Source organism: Spermophilus citellus (assembly GCF_964194105.1).
Source record: "Spermophilus citellus genome assembly, chromosome: 6".
Taxonomy (NCBI): domain Eukaryota; kingdom Metazoa; phylum Chordata; class Mammalia; order Rodentia; family Sciuridae; genus Spermophilus; species Spermophilus citellus.
Window position 1 is genome coordinate 149,822,515 of NC_138187.1, and position 19,606 is coordinate 149,842,120.

Below are 19,606 nucleotides of genomic sequence, written 5' to 3' on the forward strand. Positions count from 1 at the left end.
GTGAGGAGCCAGAGAATCTGGAAGGTGGATCCCCCCACCTCCCAAGGTTGTTTTCACAGTGTTTCAAGGGGCACAATTATAATAAAAACAGGTGAAAATACTCAAATGACATCTTTCCATTTTCCATTCAATATGGGTATCCATTCAATATGTTATCGGATAGACAACATTCGACACTTAGAATACACTACGCAAACAGGGGGGTGGTAGACCCCGCTTCACAGGCTCCTGTGAGGATTACACAATTGTGAAACGCCTAGCACAGTATCTGGCACAGAGTAAGTATCGGTCAAACATCTCAGTTCCTTTTTCCTCTTCTCCAAGATTAGATTAAATCCCAGATAAGGTATGGGAATCTCCTGAAAAACACGGCCTTACTTCCTGAGTCCCAAGGTGCGTCTCAAAGGCCTATCATATATGTTCCCCACAAGCCTCATTTTTACCATAGCTTCCCTGACCCTTGACCAGAGCCGTACAAAAAGGGGACTGCTGAAGTCAAGGACATTTTCCTCCTTGGAAAAACACATCCACTCATTGGCAAAAGGCAATTCACAGACCTCATTCATGAAATTCCAAAAGGTTGATTGCAGGGACATTTATAGTTTGAAAGCCAATTGCCTCAGCCAGCTTTACACAGCACACAGGGGTCCAGTAACCCAACATGACATCGTGCAGCTCAAGTTCCTCCTTCGAGCCACTTTTCCATCATGCCTTTAAATATGTATTCCCTACCCACTAACAATGCCCTATTTTTCCTACTAGGGTTTTAAGAAATTTAACAAAAAGCTCAGTTTCTAAGAGGTATAAAGAAGTAAAGCTCTGAGAGAGGGTGCCTTCCAGGGGAGAAAGCGTGGAGGGCAGATTTTATGTAAAATTACAGAGCACAACGTAATACCTCTTTTTTTTTCTTTTTTAAGGGAGGCTGGAGGGACAGGGAGAGAACCTTAGATACTAATTGTTTTGCCTTTTAGAAAGAAAATATCAGAGTCCCAGAATCCAAGATTCTGAGTCAGTGTTTTCCTGGATTAAGAATTTGATAATTTTTCTTCCTACAAAACTAACATATTTAACCAAGTTTCTTAGGGATCAGTGCAGATGGAACACTTTCAAATTCTTGCTCAGTGTCTAAGCAGGACATGGGTAGGTGGCCTTCCATCACAGGCTACTGAAGTAAAATTCCTAAGAGGTATAATCTCTGTTTTCAGAAGAATTAGGGGAGAGTCCTGCCTTAGCAGAATAAGGTGGCACTGAGGTTGGGAGGAGGACAAAGTCATAACTCAAAGCTGGATGACATCATCGGGGGCCAAGAGGCGGGCTCCGTCACCCTTGGGACTGCTTCTGGGGCTGTGGGCTTGCTGGCGTGGCGGTGCCTGGGCGTGCCTGTGACAAAGAGGCGCTTTATCATCTCACAGTGAGCATAAGGCGGGTGCCAGGGTGGTGGGCGCGAGGACCAAGGCTGATCGTGAGGCAGGCCATTTCTTATTTGAGTCATCAAAGCCCAGTCTCAGATCACAGGCGCGGCTGACAGGGAGGGACCTGCCCCAGGGCGGGCGGCTGTGTGGCCCCCGCTGTTTCGGAGGGTTGACCTAGTTTGCCAGTCTCTGGACTTGGTAGCTTCTTTGTCCCTAAATAGACCATAGCACTGTGCTACACTCACGATTTAAGCCCGGGGCTGGGAGGCGTCTCAGAGGTAAAAGCCTCTTTTAGGGTTGTCCGCCAGTAACAAACACGTATTCAATTATGAGCACAGTACTCCATGATCCTGAGTCTCCGCCAACCAAAAGAAAGCTATGCACACACCGCTGAACTTTTACAACTCTGCAACTCGGAGTCCATAAGGCGTGTGAAATCCAGCTGTAAATCTTGTTGGCAGCTCCGCCCCGCCCACTGGCCCCTAGGCAGCTGCATCCTCAGTTGCTCCAGCCCAGAGCCCAGAACCCTCTCTGCTGAATGCCTCTCAGTTCCTTCCTCATCATGTCCTCGCCTCCATCCACCAGGTCACTGCCCTCCCTCCCTCCTTCCAACTCCCCGAGTCCTACACGGGAGGAGCAGCACGTACCAGCACATACGTGGATCATTCTTTTCCTTGTATCTGAGACAAGCTGCTTAACGTTTGAATACATAGAGGGGAAAAGAAAGGCAAGATTTTTTTTTTTTTTTTTGCTTTAGATCCTCTCAGAAGGCATTAAAAAAATAAAATACAAACACAAGTCACTTGACAATTTTATGATTAAAACCAACAAATGGAAAACAGACAAGTTGCAAGTGTTGCCAACATAACCAAGCATTTCGTTCCAACCCAGCTCGATCACCCCATTGCTTGGACCTATTTTGAGGGGTACCAAATGCGTCCGAAGATAAAAATCACTTTTGCACAGCAAAGACGTATCCAGTGTTAAATAGGGGGGACAGAGCCCCGGGTGAGGAGCCTCTGGTTCACGGGGACAGCACTTATGGTTTTATGAAACCCTCCAAAGTCAGGTTCCCAAGAAACAGGTGGTTCCATGTACCCGTGTAACACGTCAAAATGTTAACCATGACCTGGAGACAAAAAAACAGGCGCGAGTCTCATCTTCGTGTGGCAGGTGGGGACTGTCTGGGAAGACACTGTCTGAGACACCAAACAGAGGAGTCACATGGAAGACGTTTAACATTTGCTTCATTCTTGCTTGATAAGAACAGAAGATGGATCCGGGAAAAGGTCATCCACATAACAGTGAACAAAATCCCCAGTGAGTGAGTTTGAGGTGGGGTTTAGCAGTTCGTTTACAGTTGAGGAAAACTATTTTCATCACTTGGCCAAAAACCCTACAAGGGGTGGGAACATAAAACTCGAGACTACTGGACTCTCCCTGCAGTTTTCTGCTTGAAGCAGGATAAAAGGCCTTAAATTTTGGCTGTGTCTCTATTTATGTAACAACCACAGCTGTTCCTCAAAATAGCTGCTGCCGGCTACAAGATTTCAGGGATTTTTGTTGCTAACATCTGAGTCCATTTTCTATAGCAGGTGACGGGAGCTTGCTTCCCCTGGGTTTTGCTTCCCAAGTCTGAGAGGAGATCAGGAACCTCACCATTAGCACATCAATGGTGCCACCAATTTTGTGGGAATGGATTTGAAAGTCAAAGTTCATCTCGGAAAGAACAAATTTAACTCCTTATTCTGTTTCATGGCACATGATCTCTTGATGACCTTGGGACATCCTAACTACCCACTTTCTTAATTAATTATCCACCTTTGGGAGGTGGCAGTGTGGCTGATATGGAGGCCCTTGAAATTCAACCCCCAAAGAAACATACAGCACTCCTTGTGCACTCCTGGAGAAACCTGGACTGCTGGCTTGGCATTTAACAGGGTACCCTCCCCTGAAAGTAACAAAGAGAACCCTCTGCAAAGCTATCAAACACGTTAAAAAAATACAAAAGTTATTTTCTCCTTTTGATTGCTATTTACTTGTGACAATATTTGTTAAAAATATTACTTCTGTCTTTGAGATCAGTCTCTTCATATAGTATGGAAAAATAAACTCTACCAAACACACAGTCAACATTCCCCACCACGGCCAGGGCTTTTGGCTTTTGCATTTCCAAATATCATCACCAGTGTAAATGTCCTATGCTTTCGAGTAGGCAAATGATTTTTCACTGTCCTATCCATAAGTTAGAGGAAAAGGAAGTGGCAGGCTCATGTAGCATTGTGAAGGGGAGAATTTATTTGCTAGTAAAATAAAAGGTAACAGGGTAGTTTCATAGGCCCTCCTAAAAAGTCGTGGGGTGCCTCCTCCTGTCTTCTGACCACTTAGAGCCCTTCTAAACCTTGGTAGATTATTAACGGATGGGTGGGGAGCCATTGAGGCCCATGATCAGCGTCACCACAAAGGCGGGCTCAACTCCACACCCAGGGTCATCTTAAAACACTGAGTTGGATGAATGGGAGAAGACAAGGATACATAAAAACAGTAAAATGTTTATTTCTTAGAAAAAAAAAAGCAAGGAAGAGGGATTGGAAATGATTGTGATCACACTTCCATCTGCATCTGACCAAAGCCAGCATTGCAAGCTTAATCGTTAAGAGACCTATTAGATGGAACAACCTGCCGCCCCACTCCTAGGTCACTGGTAGGAGTCAGGTCACAACATGCTTTGAATAGATAATGGCTTCTCTACTTCTTCTAGACAGAGAAACAAGGCTTGCTGCAGCAATCATCATCCCATCTCCAAAGCTCAACATTGCCAGTGAGAAGCAAGGCTCGGGTCTGTCTCTGGACCACTCAGGAGAGACAGGGAGGAAAGAGAGAGGGAAGGAGATGCTTGACTTAGAAGTGGAACCGGTCTAGAATAGAAGTTGATATCTGAGTTCACCACTACCTCATCTTATAGAAAATAGGTTGGAGAACATCTGTAAAACCAATAGTATCATTATGGTGAAATTGCAGAATTTTGCTGCATACCTGCACACAAGAGAAGTGAAAAGTTGCAACAAGTTTTAACTAGCAGCAACAAAGAAAGTTCGAGAACAGTTATTATTTTTTTTGTTTTGTTTTGTTTTGTTTGTTTTTAGGAATATTCCTTTGCAAGTTCATTAAGAAACACTGTAATTTAATGGGGCATACGATATGGAACGATCTTCTTTTGTTATAGCGCTGTTCGTTGAAGAGAACCGACCTTTGCAAAGATTTTGACTGGGGTGTAACCTATTTACACAGTAGCAGCTCCTGGTCTGAGTGGCAGAATTGGTGCTATGTGATGTCTTCTTCCTCCGAACAGTAATCTCGACCCTTGGAGGAAAAAAGAAAAATAAAAGTAACAAGTGAATGAGAAGTTCATTTTTTTTTTTTTTTGAAGTTCAGAGCAGAGCCTGAAATAGTGGTAATTGATTTTCCTTCAGTCTGTTTCTTTGCAACAGAACCTGGGCTTCATCAGGGACCACTGGGCACAAGGTAGACACATCCTAAGTACTCGCTGACAAACTTTAGAGCTATATATGTCTCAAAGCATGAAAGTCTTCCCCAGGCCCCAATAAGCCCTTCCTTTATGTTGTCAAGAATTCATAACAACCTGTGTGGCATGTGTGAGACTCGGTCCTGGCACCAAGCAACAACTGAATGGACGATCCATCAGGAGATGGATTTCTCATCAGGAAGATGGACTGAGTCACTGGACTGCTATTCCCGTATATGGAACATAACATTTCACAGAGTGTGGTGGTACACATAACCCAGGGATGTCTCAATTGTAATTCATTCTGAAAACATTTTTAAAACAACAAACAAGAATTTGCTGAATCTTGAGCAAGGTGTCTAGGACCTTATTATGGATGCAGGAAAAAGCAAAGTCTTCTAGACTCTTTCAGTAGCACAGCAGGTTACGGCCTAGGTGAGAGTCACTTTTGAACATATTTTATCCTCTCTGCACTAGGTTCCACATCAGACCTCACTGGGTTGTCTTGGTCAAAACACACTCTTTCTGGCTCTGAAATAATATGCCACAGATACAACAGGAGACAAGCACACCTGCCCCTTGCAGCACAATGTCACGGATAAGGGTTTGTGAAAGGTCCTGTATTATTATCATTTTTGCATTCTTCAATGTTTTTGTTTTAAAACACACAGTATAGACCCTAATAGTGTGTGGGGGAAATAACACTTAGAAGCAAAATTTTATAAATCTCTGGAAAGTATTCCACAAAGTACCAGTACTTCAAGAACAAAATAGTTTGCACACAACTGTTTCTCAAATGTATCACATGTTTGTCATAGTAATTGTATATTGAAAATATTTCACATTTTCCTAATATTTAAGCACTACCATAAGTGGGTGGGTGCTAGCCCACCTATCCTATCAAGTTACCCCTGTCTCTTAGTGTCCTCATTTATAAGATAAAGATAACAGTGGTTCTTTTTTCACAAGGTGGTTGAAGATTAAATGAGTCAACTGTAATAAAGACAGCTTGTTCTGTTAGAGTGTGCCTCACCCCTCAGCATGCTGGTCTCTTCCACCATCGGACTGCTGACCCCCACCCCTGCTACCTGCAGGAGTGACGGAGTCCAGAGTGAACTTCAGACTTGATTGACCTGCTGCATAACTAGGTAATCAGTGTTCCTGAGAAGATGGTGTGTACTTAGCAGTGTCCCCCCATTCACCACCTTCCTGGTGACACGGCTCAAGCTGAGGACACCCCAAGCTGTGACCCAGACCATTCAGGAGACGTTCTCTGAGTCATCCACTGGAGAGACAGAAGGAGACCCTCATGGTCCCTGAATACTGGGAGTGTGACCTCTAACATGGGGAGCGGGGCAATCCCAACAAGGCTGGAAATACCAAGAGATGCACTCCTCTCACCCTTAACCCACGAGGTGCAGAGAGGGGACTTGCACAGGGACGCTGGGGGCTCAGCTGGACAGGAAAGGCAGGACTCGGGAGGCTTGAGGAAGGTTTTATTAGGAAAGGAAAGTAGGACATGAGACAAATTACCAGGTTTTGGTTTCCTGGGGATAATCATGGTCTCAGTCCATGTTGTGATCAGGATTAAATGGGAAAAATACAATATCGTTGATAGATGTTAGCTGCGGCTATGATTACTCACTGCTGCTGCTATTGCAATTGTGGTTATTATAAACTGACTGTGTCCAGGCCTCTAGCAGGAGAGGAGGGACCTCCTCCCTTGTGGCTGTCAAGTGTGCGAGGACTGTGGTCATGAGCTGTGTTACCACAAGGGTCAGGAAACCTTCCCCTCCTTGGCCCTGTACTCCAGACAGACCCTCGGACACAAAGAAAGCTTCCAAGACAGAAAGTGAAGTCCCTTCCCTCCTTATGTCTAAATGAGGCTGCGAATCTAAGCAGAGACTCAGCCAGCCACAGTGGGGTTGAGAGGGCACCTCCTCCACCAGGAGAAACCTGGAAGTAATGACAGACAGACAAACAGACGCACCCCTACCTCGAAGAACTGCTATACTCATTGATAAAACAATGTCTCCAACTCTGTTTAGGCAGCCGATGGACCATTTCAGGACCTACAAAATACACTGCTACTACCAGCAAGGCTCTCCACACCACATTTTGAGGGACACAGCTAAATAAACCCTCTATATCAACACAAGATGCTGTAACTTTCCTTTCCTAGGTATTTATTCCTCTAAAATATTATAATTACTGCAAGATGGCAGAGGAAAACACGTTAGTTGCTTTGCAGTTATCATTTCATTTATTATTCATATCAACCCTGCAGGGTAGGAGCTGGGCCCTGTTACTTGTGGGGAAAGCTCAGAGAAGCCCGAGACCACAGAGCTAACCTTTGCCCTTTTTTGTTATGACTGTAGGGACTTGATAACTAAATTCAAATCAGTTTCATTTTTGTTATTATCACCTGTCAGCAGCTCTGGGAACCAAATATTTTGGCAAGTCGAAGCTATGAATCAAAACACATCCAAGGTAAGTGTTAGCACACGGCCACCCACTGCTGTTCTAATGACATCTAACTGTTATGGGGGGCCCATCTCTGTATCATATTGGGCCCCATTTGCACACTAGCCCCACTGGGCAGGACAGGGAGCTTGCTTCTGTGACATGGCTTCATGTCTCGTTTAAATTGTTAAGAACTGTGCTAAAAAGAGAACCTGAAAGCCTTTAGCTGTCAGAGGCAGGAAGTAGGAGTGAGCAGGCTCAGGAGACACCAGCAATTCTCTCAGCTGAAGCACGCCCTCCCTGCTTAAAGGGACCCAAAATGGAAGTCTTTGTAAAGACGCTTTATGCAATCAGAACAGGGGACTGTTGCTCACAATTCCACCCTTGTGCAAAAGACGCAAGGAAAGAGCCCCAGGAGGCTTCAGAGAACTGCAAGAATGGAAACTCCAAATGATGCCAACAAGGAAGGATTGTTTGAAAGAGCCATGGGGACATTCTGGTCTGGACTCAGAACACCCTGAGGAGCTCTTGCCCACAGAGAATTTTCTGGTCACTCCCTCTGCCTATGGGCTTACGAGTCGTCTTGATTATCCATATTGTGTTTTTCCTTTCAACTTGAAGAAGTTCCGAATTTGAGCTATTAAGGAGTAGCAAGAGATAAGACATGCTCCTACTTTTAAGTTCACCTAGATTACAGAGGAACAGTTCAAAGAGTGACTGAATAAAGAAACCGCTCCTCCAAAGTACCGAAAAGTACTTTTCCTACTCAGGTTAAACATCTGCAGGTGCGGCCGGATGGTAGACGTCTTCAGTACCTTTCTGCATACGTGCATTTTGTTCATTCAGTCTAATATACACACAGCTCAAGATGTGACCATCGGTTGTGGGCTCTGAGAGTACTCCCGTGGGGAAGGGTAGGTGCAAGTTCCAAGTGAGGAAGTGCCAAATCTCTTTCCTCAGCTGTAAAGTGGGAATGGTAAGACCCAACTTGTAGAGTTGTGGGAATTACTAGGGATACATGTATGGTGTTGAGCAAAGCGGGGCACAGGGTAGGTGCTCAAATGCAACTTTTATGATGATATTGAAAAATGAGGACAACTGACCCAACAGTTCATGGAACTCTCCAGTGAGAAGCTGGGCCATGTCTGGATCAGTTTCATGCACATCCTCACACAGCCAGGCAGCAAGCACAGGGCCGGGTTCTGCTCTTCCTGCTTCCTGGCCAGCACCCTGTCCCCCAGCTCTCACTCCACCCACTACTTCTCACTTTCTAGATCTCGCCTCAGAAGCCACCTCATGGTCTTCTCTGAACACCCTGAATAAAACAGCACATCTCACCTGCTTTGTTTTCTTATCACTCCCTGCCATGATTATTGACTCTCTTTTCCTTTGAACAGAAGCTCTGAGTAGGCTCAAGTTTTTATTCCCTGTTGCATCCCCAGGACTTAGGGTGGCATGGGCAACATGCCAAACATTCAATAATTACTTGTTGAAAAAGCCAGCAGCTGAAAAATATCTATAGAATTTTAAAATTCTGAAGTTGGGAGAGGACCTAGAGATTTTCCTATTGGATCTCCCATCTAATGTAGAGTGAGCCTCAATTTACCACATTCCTCACAGAGGGACTTATCTGTTGCTAGAACATGTTGGATACTTTCCCAAGAGCCCCAATCCTGCCTCTCTGCAGCTCCCAGATAAGACCTTGGTCTCGGCCTTTGGAACCCTCCGGTTCATCTTTCCAGACCAAGAGCAATCTTGATCCCCTTCCCTGAGACTGATATGGTGTCCTTCTAGGTCTTGTTCCCTTAAATGTGCCTCAGTTTTCCCCTTGAAAAATGGACCCATCAAAAACAAAGAAAGAACTCTCTGCTAATACGGAATATCTCATACACATCGCTTAAACTATGTAAGAATTAAGTGTCTGACTAAGGGGACCCCCAGACACACAGATTCCAAGAGGAGCACTATGCTAAATCTTAGTAACAGTATAACAGAACATGGAAGGTGAATTAACTCTTCAAGCTCAAGGGAACGGCAAAAGATCACAGAGAAAAATTAAAATATGAACACAACTGAATGTTTGAAAATGGATTTTTCCACCTCTGCCCCCCCAAAAAATAAAGAAAAGAAAGCAACGTAAAAAGGCAAACTTCACTCTAAGAAAAATATCTGCAACTTATAATATGCAAATGATGAACACTTACAAGGCTCCTACACAAGAAGACAAAAAATAATTGTAAGACGATCCCCATGAGAGGGAATGTGCACAAAGTGAAAATTCAGTCAAACCAAAATAAAACCTGAAGACACTCAAACAGGAAAATGATCTGCTTCAGTCATCAAAAAAAAATTAAAATAACTAGATATTTAAAAATAGTAGTGCCCAATTCTTGAGTGTCTACAACAGCATGTGACTTGTGTATATTGCTGCTGCTGAATAAAATGGTTCGGCTGCGTCAAAAGCAGTTTGTCAATACACATTAAGGATCATAAAGATTCATATCTTTCATCATAGTCACCATAGAAATCGGAACAGAAAATAAAATATGTGGTTAGAGGTGGGCCTGGGGATTGACTGTAAGCAGGCAGGATAGATTTTACTGAAGTGATGGAAATGTTCTAAAACTACAGTGTGGTGATTGATGGTCTTGCAGTTGGGTAAATTTACTACAAATCATTGAATTGTGCAAGTTAAGTGAGTCAGCTTTAAGGTAGGTAAACCATGCCTCCATCAAGTGGTTACATACACAGACACACATTTACAGTCCAGTATTTTTATTAGGCATGAAAAAAAAATCAGTCTAATATCCTGAAGAGAAAATGGCTACTAAGGTTTGGCTCCTGTACTGTCTCCTACCAAACAAACAGAACCGAGCAGGACCAAGCGCCTGCTGTGTCTAAGATGGGCAGGTCCCTCTTGCACCCGAGTGTTCTCACATATTGCTCTCTCCCTTCACACCCCATCCTCCAGCCTTCTCTTCTTGGTCTTTATGATGTGGTTTCAATATTGTGTCAAGTGAAATTTTCCCCAGAGAATCAGTCCCCATTCAGGGGCATTCTGTCATGCCACCATGTTGTAGAGTAATTCTGGCCAAAATGTTTGCTTCCCTTGTACGAGGGGGCAGGAAGGGTTTCCTGATGCCTAATGGACTCCTGTGAGGCCCACTTCACATGGGATGTGACCACTCGGGCTTGGGGGGAGGCAGGGCGGGGCTGTGGGCAGGTGCTGGACAGGAAGCATCCTGGTGCTTTGATTAAAGAAAGAAGATGTGAACATTTTGCAGAATCACAATGAAGAAGACCTTTGAAATAATTCAACTGATAATAAGTTTTGAGCCAAAGTATGAACAAAGGCCAGGCACAGCCCTCCATGAAAGAACAGGCTGGAATTTAGCAGAAGAGCAGCTTGGCTGCAAGCAGGGGGAACCCAGGTAGGTACATAATACCTATGTTTACCTCTGCAGACCACCTATGGAACATGTCCAGCTCTTCCATGGTGCTCAGTCTTAAGCAGTCTTTTGCTGTCAACACCAAGCTCGGAGTTAAAGAACCTCTTAGGTATAGCAATGGAGTCAGAGAATTGAATTTCATGTTTAGAGAAAGCAAATATGAAGTTGTATAGTGAAGGCTCATGACACAAGTTATTTTTAAAAAGGCTCCTTTTTGTCTGGAATGAGTTGTTATACTCATCATCAAACAGATCCCTGTTGTTTGTTGACTGACTGAATAACCAACAGAAAAACCCATCCTTTCTTTACCTGCTGAGATGTCACTGGGAACCTCTGTTGGTGTTTGGCTTGTGCATCAGTTAGGTTCTCCTACCTCTTGTCTGCTTCCTGGGCGTGACTTTTCTAACTCGGCGCTTCCTGAGGCTCAGTTTCTTCCTCTACTTGTTCTTCCTCAGCCCTTTACCCTGTGCAATGGGACTTCACTACTTTCTTGGTGGCAAAGAGCTTTTTTGGGGGGCAGGGGGTTATGGGCATTGAACCCAGAGGGGCACTTAACCACTGAGCCACATCCCCAGCCCTATTTTGTATTTTATTTAGAGACAGGGTCTCACTGAGTTGCTTAGCGCCTTGCTGTTGCTGAGGCTGGCTTTGAATTTACAATCCTCCTGCCTCAACCTCCTGAGCTGCTGGGATTACAGGAGTGCACCTGGCATCAAAGAGCATTTTGATTAATAAAGTATGACTGTCCCACCTGAACTTCAGGCATCTTCCTTCTGTGTCTCCTAACACCTTTGTTTCCAACCTGTTCCTCCATGTGTCACCACCCAGAGGCAACCACAGAGTCACATTTCTCTGAGAACCTGGTCATTCCTGAACTAGCAATATAGGGGCAGAATCACTGCGTCCCACAGCCTGAGCGCCTGTGAGCCACTAGCCAGAATCCAGATCAAACTCCAGGAGGAGGAGGCTGGAAAGTGGAATGAAGGGATCCCCAGGGGCTGCCCGGCTTCCAGCTCCTCCCACAGGGCTGCAGGGCTGGAAGTGCCCATCTCCCACCCCTTCCCCAGGGCTGCAAGTGCAGGAGCCTCTTTAGCCATAGATGGCTTTTCGAGCATTTTCATTTATGGTCCAATGACAATTTATAACAACAGTTTTAAACGCCGAAGAAATGCTGAAGAAAAGCAAAAATAATTAGCTGCCCTGTTAAAGTCTCCTTCCCCTGGCTTACTTCATTAGAAAAATCAATAGAGGCATTAATGGCTGTCTCCGTCTCTAATGAGCTTTATTCTAATTAGACTCACACATTATTATTTCAGTTGGAGGAAGGTCTGGTTGGTAATGAGCAGGGGAGTGTGACAGCCTCTAGCTGTGCCTTTGACCATGTATAGAATGATCACTGTGATTATACAGCAGTGACAACAATCCCAGTGTACTGGGCTTTTCATTTCCAAGAGAGGAGAAGTATTAACTAAACAGCTTTCACACACACGCCCCCCCCACGGAGTGTTTATTATACCCAAACCTCCACTCCGCCAACCAACCGTAGGAGGGTAGCTTAGAAGCGGTCAGGCACATAATTCTCAGGCTTTATCTGAGGTTGGCACTCAATCTTTATCTGAGCTTTATCTGATGCTGGTGTCTTCAATGAGGCAACAGGAGATAAGCAGGAGTAAGGAAAAAGAAGGTGGGGACATCCCAGGTTTTCCAGGCTGCGCTGAACTGGTGTCCTAGGGCAGGGACTGGGGGACTCCCTCTGGGGAAAGGCTGGACAGTAAGTATTTCAGACTTTGCATTCCATATGGTCTCTGCTGCAACTCGACGACAGCTATAAGCATGCAGTTGTAAGGTGCCGTAAATATTAGTGGCCAAATCAGCATGGTGGCACCCCGATAGAACTGTATTTGTGGGCGATGAAGTTTGGATTTCATATGATTTTTCACAAGCTAGAAAATCCTCTGTTTCCTTCCCAACTATGTAAACATGTCAAAACCATTCCTGTTTCAGGAATTAGATGTGGCCTAGTTGTTACAGCTTGCCTACCAGTGGCCCAGAAAACAGAATTTGCACCAGTGGATTAAGAGGCCAGCGTTGCTCAAGGGTTTCTGCCCTTTCCCAAAGAGATCAAACAGCAGAGGCAATTTCCATCCTGAGATTTCTCCCAGGATAGAGCCAGAATTCTGCAAAATGTTATTTAATAAAATTGTTCATATTTTGCAAATAAGCAAACAAATCAAAATCAAAATTAAATTTAAAAATTCACCTACAACCCCATCTCCCCAATAAATCAAGAGTTTTCAAGTTTCATCTCTGTCCATGTGCATGTCATTTTTACATGGTTTCAATCCTACGATAGACATAATTTTTTGTTTTGCTTTTTTTAAAACTTAACATTATCTTATAAATCATTTTCCTGTTGTGACTGATCTTTTTTAATGATAAATAGATGTACCATAAATTTCTGTGGAATTCTTTGTGGAAGATTTCCAGGCAATTTGGTGGACTTAATGCTAAAGGATATCTCAATTAGTGTGTTCCTAAAAGTAAGAGCTAAGATTTCCATACCACCCCTGTGGCCCCAAGCCAGGAAATCTGGGACAGCCCACTTGATAGACTGGGCCCTTCTGGATTTCCCCTGAGATTCACTTTCTTTTGGATGATGGTTTTAGCAAATCTGGAATCTCAATTCATCTGCCTCTTGATGGAGAAGTGCCTTCCAGACAAACTCTTTGTCCTGAATTAATCGCTTTTGCCCTAGAATTTGTACTGAACATAGATGGAGGTTTGGGGAGACTAATCCCACATCTTCTTTTCCTACAGGTACCTGGAAACTGTTGGGAAGGACTCCTAGGAGCATCAGCATTCCTGCAGGATTAGAGACCCCAGCAGGCTCTCTTGGACCCTTTCCTCCCAGGCCCTGAGCTTCTCTGGTTGTGACTGATCCAGTCAGTCACAGTGGAGGGAGCCTCTTCTTTTACTGCTTCATGGGCTGAGCTGCCCAAAGAGGGAGAGATGAGTGACAGGCTTCTCAAGTTCGTTCCTTTCCTTCCTCCCCACCAGGAGCACGGACACCCTGGATCCCAGGGCTCGCCTTCCCGTCCTTTCTCTGCTTTCAGACTAGGAAGTGTGTGCTGCAGTAATGAGGTTGGGAGTAGGTGGAGAACAGCCGACTGGCCAGATGGGGGCAGAGAAGCGTGGTACCCTGGGCCCAGGGATGGGGAGAACACTTCCTTTTGGCTTTCTTTCTCTTCCAGGGCATGGCTACAGTGGCCAAGCTGCAGGTACCCCAGAAGAGGGAGACAAGCAGGGTCCATGGGACTTCATTATGCATCCTGAGGAGTCCCCTGGCCTGATTAGCCCTACATGGTTCCTGAGAGTGAGCACTTTGAGAAGACAGAGCTGGGGGAGGCTCAGAGGACACCTGAGAGGCGGGACCCACGGAACTGACTGAATATGTGGAGACTATTCGGCTTCATGGGTTACTAAGCACTGACTGAATACAGAGTGGTCACCCATTTGCCCAACTGGTCAATAAGAACAGCAATTCACACAGGATGGGCAATTTGATTGTGTCTGTGGCCATGGCAATGACAGCCCTTGGAAACACTTGTGATTTCAAATGAACTCAAATAGGAGCATTTCAGGTGACTCAGAGCAAGGCTCCTTGCCCACGGGTTGACGCTTCCTGGTGGTTTTCTTCCACTCGGTTGCCCATGCTGGGCACAGTGGGACTGTGAGCAAGACCAGTGGCCACTGCATGATCTGCTTTTCTTCCACTTGACATTTTGTCATTAACATTTTCCTGTTTTCATAGACTTCCTCTGACTTTTAGAGATTTAAAAGTTACAGAAAGGAATAAAGAATGGGTCAAATGCTACATCTCCACTCAGCTGTATGAACTAGCATTACTTTCTATCATTTGCTTTAGTCTCTCCCCGGCCCACCTAAGAGATGGAATTACTATCCTAGTCCCATTCCCCATTCCCCAGGTCCAACAAGAGTCAAGGCTTAATAATGGTTTTCCCAATTTATTTTATTTTACTTTTTTTAAAAAATTTTATTTTAATTTTTTTTAAGAGAGAGAGAGAAGAGAATTTTATTTTTAATATTTATTTTTTAGTTCTCGGCGGACACAACATCTTTGTTGGTATGTGGTGCTGAGGATCGAACCCCGGCCGCATGCACTCCAGGCGAGCGCGCTACCAGTTGAGCCACATCCCCAGCCCTTTATTTTACTTTTTGGTGCTAGGAGTTGAATCCGGAGTGTCAGGCATGCTAAGCATGCATTCTACCACTGAGCTCCACCTTCAGCCTCCAGCTATTTCAGATATTTTAATATTCATGTCAGATTGATACTAGATCAAACACACTGTGCTTTTACATGTATGAATGCTTAAATGTTTAATATCGATAAATAATTGCCATTTATAAAAAGATCATGTAACATGTCACATTATGTGTGCATGCAAGTGTGTGTGTGTGTGTGTGTGTGTGTGTGTGTTGCGGGACTATCAGGACTATCAATACCTGATAGATAACTTGTGTTTAATAAATATTTGTTGGATGTCTATCTATAAACAATGTGCTATGTCATTTGTGTTTTAATTCATATGGTACCATCAAATTTTATTTTGCATATTCCTCTAATTATTTTATAATATGATTTGATTATTACTGTTATGAACATACACATACATGGTTCATTTCTTCCTTTCTTCTTTCCTCCCTCCCTCCCTTTTTACTTCCTCCTCTCCTTCCTTCCTTCCACTGAACAGAGAATTCTGCAGTACACTTTACTGTGTAAGAGAATCCAAGGATATATACCAAGAAGTCTGATAGATGGTTTTTATTGGTTTATGTTAATGGCTCTTCTTTATATATTCGGACAACAAATCCTCCTGATGCTCTCAGTGTTGCAGATATATTTCAAACTAGTTCAGGACCTGCGTCTGGGATCACTCTGCTCTTTAATAAGGCAGATACTGACTCTGGAGGCCCACCTGGCTCCTTGTATCTATTTTCAATTTGTTACTATCCCAGAGGGGGGCAGGGGATGATTACATAGCTCCAAACCACCAATAATCAACTTTGAAAATAGGAGCATAAAATATTTCAGTACTCCTTTTGTAGGCTCGAGAAAATGGCATTCCAGTGGGGGCAGTCTAGAAGTGTCAGCTCTAAGATAGCTTTCTCTGGGAACACAGCAGGTTTTGTGCCTCCACCCAGTGGAATTTCAAAGAGAGGAATAAAATAACAAGAGACCTCAGAATAAAAATTTTCAAGATATATGCAGAGCACACTAAGCCTCCTAACACTGTTCTGACTGATAAATAAGGACATGTCTCATTCTTTGCTACAGAGGAAGAAGAAAAAGTTGGGAGTAAGTTGGATGATACCCTTTAAAGATCTTTCCAACTCCAAAGGTAAGCTGCCATAGTTGAAGCGCCCTATAGGCAAGACTTTTCTGACTGCCCATTTGGCACCTCCCCTGGCCCTGGCTCATTTCTGAGTCCAGAGAGTGCATTCAAGGCAAGCTGATAAAAGGAATCACAAGCCCCTCTCCTCATTTAGATGATTTTGTTGAGAGCTGCCTTTCCTAACGTTTTGTTGCTGTTGCTACTATATGCATTTTGAGGCCGATATTAATGAATAGTTTTTTTTAAGGCTCATAAAAGTAAGAAAAAAGAAAACAACACCCACAGGAATTAAAAAAGAATGAAGCCTTCAAACAGAAAAAAAAATATATAGATAGGGAATTTAGCTGTGTCCAAGCCACTGACTCCCTGACTCATTCTGTAATCACAGTTCAAAAGCCAGCACAGGTGACTTAATGGATCTATAAAAGTTCACAAGGCTTGAACTCCTGAGCATGTTTCTACCACAGAGCAGGGAGGCCGACCCCTGTGCTGGGAAGTGTCCTGTTCCAACACTCCATCTGCAAGGAGAACTTCTGTCTTACTGCATTTTCAGTCAGTCTTAGCCCCACCCACCCCTCATTCCCTCCTGTATGAATGATATGGATGATATGGACATAGGCCACTTCAACCAAAATAAATGCTACCAGTGACAGAATATCTACAACACAACAAAAACTCTGCAAGTGACCTGTGAGCTCCAGTCTCACAGCTAGGGCACAGGAGCCAGTCCTTGGATTTGGCTCGGGTCTAAAGCACAGGCTCTTTCTCTTGCACCATGATGCCTCCTCCCCTGGACCCCTATCTTATTTTCTGGCAATACACCTGCTGTATACTGCTATGCTGCTCCAAGCTGTTACAACTGCAGCTGTGCACCTCCTATCACACTGAACCCTTACCGCAGGTTCCTCCAATCATATCTCCACCCTTTGCATGCATTTGCCTCTGTCTGACTCCCAGAGGTCTTATCTGCACCACTCAATCATTTGGCAAGTTTCTTACGCTCTGTGCTAGGCTCTAGGGAAACAGACAAAGCCAGACCCAATTCTTGTCTTTAGGGATATGTTCAATGCATCCAATTATTTTAGATATTCTTAAATAATGTAGCAGTAGTTACTAATATCAGCACTCTCTCTATCCCAGAGTGTTATCTGTGGGGTTGAAGCCAGGCTTGTTGTTGCAAGATCATAGGGAAGGAGGGAAATGGATAGCTAAAGAAGAGTAAGAGAAAAGAGAAGCTGAATGGGAACAGACCAAGGGAACAAGGCACACCAGCATCCTGCAGCTTGGTGGCTTCTAGTGGTACCCTGGGCTACCTTCCCTTGCCCACTGGCAAAATGAAACCAAGCACTGACTGCTGCCTACTGCTGCTGAATTCAGAGCAGTCAGCCAGGACTTGAGCACAGAATGGTTTTTATTTGCATTCAGGACTCTTCTGCTTCAGAAGCTTAACTCTTCTCCTCTTGATGCTCCCTAAAGAACCAGGCTGACAGAACTTCAAGATTTCTCTGAAAATCAAACTCTCCAGAAAACAAGAAAGTGAGCAGAGGCCAAGGCTTGGAGCCTGGTTCCCTCTCTTGGCTGCACCACCCAATCATACCAGAAGCTGGGTACACGAGGAGTGAGCTTACTCTCACACTTTTGCCAGTGGTTCCTACACCAGGGTCGCCATCTTGATGAGCAAGGAGTCATCTGCATAAAGCTACGTGGTAGGAATAAAAACAAAACGGGACTGAGTCACACCCTTGCTCTTTGTAATTAAGGCTTCAATTTGGCCGTCAAATGGGGAGAGGAACACGTGGGAGAGAGAGAAGACAAACAAGGGGACGAAGGAGAGGAGACACAAAGAAGGGTTTTGTTAGCAAAAGCACGGTCACAATGTGCTCAATATGCTGCAAGAAATTACTCCATGGGGTGACACGGCAGCCAAGCCCACTTCCCGAACACACATGAACACGCACGGCTTCCTCTGTGCACAGGGGACAGGTGTGGGACATCCTTTAGGGTTATACACAACAGTCTCAGGTTTTCTCATTACTTGTGGGAGGAGTGATGGAGGAGATTTTTAAACCCACCTCCAGAAAGTAAAACCCATTCTATCAGTTCTCATGGGCCAAACATTACTTTTTGTTCTACAGCAACTCTGAGGTTAAACAGCCTCCACAGGAGTCGTCCTCACGCAGAGCTCCACATCCTGGTTCTTCACTGCGTGCAAGTCCCTCTCTTCACCAGATGAAAAGCAAGCACCCTCTGACCTCTGACCTGCTGACTCAGAATGAGGGTCAGACAGACCTGATGTGATATTAAGAGAAGGAGCCCTTGAAATAAGTTTATAAATGCAGATTTACCATGACCTTTCTCATCAGCTATATTATTCTGGGGCCAAGGGAATCAGGTCACTTCTGGAACTCAAATGTTTTCTAAATGTAAATGACTGTTCAATAGATTTAAGACTGTACAGATAAACATCTTTTCAAGTCAGCTGACTTGAAAGAATTCTGCTCTTTCTCAGACATTTCCTCAGAGCATCAAGCTGAATAATTCCAGTCAACAAAGCCAGAGCCTCAACATGGTACAGGAAGATTCGAGATACATTAGGCATGCCGACGGCTCAGTCTTGGGCACACTGTGAACTGTTTTTAAGGAGAAGAAGAAAGGAAAGAAACAAAGGAAGGAGAGTGGGTTTGTGTTGAGTCATTTGCACTAGGTTTCCTAATTCTCTTTAAAGCCAAAGATATATATGGATAAGGTTACTACCTGGGCTCCTGGGTACAGCTGGGCCCTGGATGAAAGGGAATCACATCAATGAAATGTGCCATAAAGAAAGCTACCAGTTCTTTCCTGGGCCAGGTTCCATGGAATTATAAAACCTGAAATTATAGTGTTTGAGATAAGATATGCATTTTTATAGGGAGTCTTTGTAATTCTTAGAAGATTTAAAAAAGATGCCCAAGGCCCAATGAAGTTTAAGAAGCCTTGCTTCAGAAAAACTAGCAAGATGCCAAAAGCCTTGTCCTGAGACATTCCTCACTCACTATTCAGGGTATTCTTTGTAAGAGCAAAAGACTCTAGTTATTGGATGGGTTTGTACATCCTCATAAAGCACACTATAAATTATTGTTTTGCCTGTAGAAGGTGCTACTATTGCAGATACTTAAAAAAAAAGAAAAATTACTGACCTTTTCAGCTTCTTACCAATAAACTGAAGTGCACCAGGGGAAAGCATACCTTAAAATCTGAAGTTATCTATACTTAGTATTATATTAAGAAACTCCCCTATGATCCAATTTTTAAACCTAGATACGGGTTTTCTCCTCTAGATACAGTGAAAGGCTGGAGTTTAAA

At 44.1% G+C, this 19,606-nt stretch overlaps 1 protein-coding gene across 3 annotated transcripts in view; it reads right to left on the reverse strand.

The window, feature by feature from the left end:
• Window positions 1-4,296: 4,296 nt before the first annotated feature.
• The window catches only part of LOC308651644 (uncharacterized protein C1orf21), a 206,254-nt gene continuing 190,944 nt past the window's right edge, over window positions 4,297-19,606 (reverse strand). For all 3 annotated transcript variants that reach the window (XM_081299048.1, XM_081299047.1, XM_081299049.1), the window contains one exon: window positions 4,297-4,775. In XM_081299048.1, coding sequence (XP_081155174.1) covers window positions 4,737-4,775 — 39 coding nt within the window. In that variant the 3' untranslated portion in view covers window positions 4,297-4,736. The remainder of the gene's footprint in view (window positions 4,776-19,606) is intronic.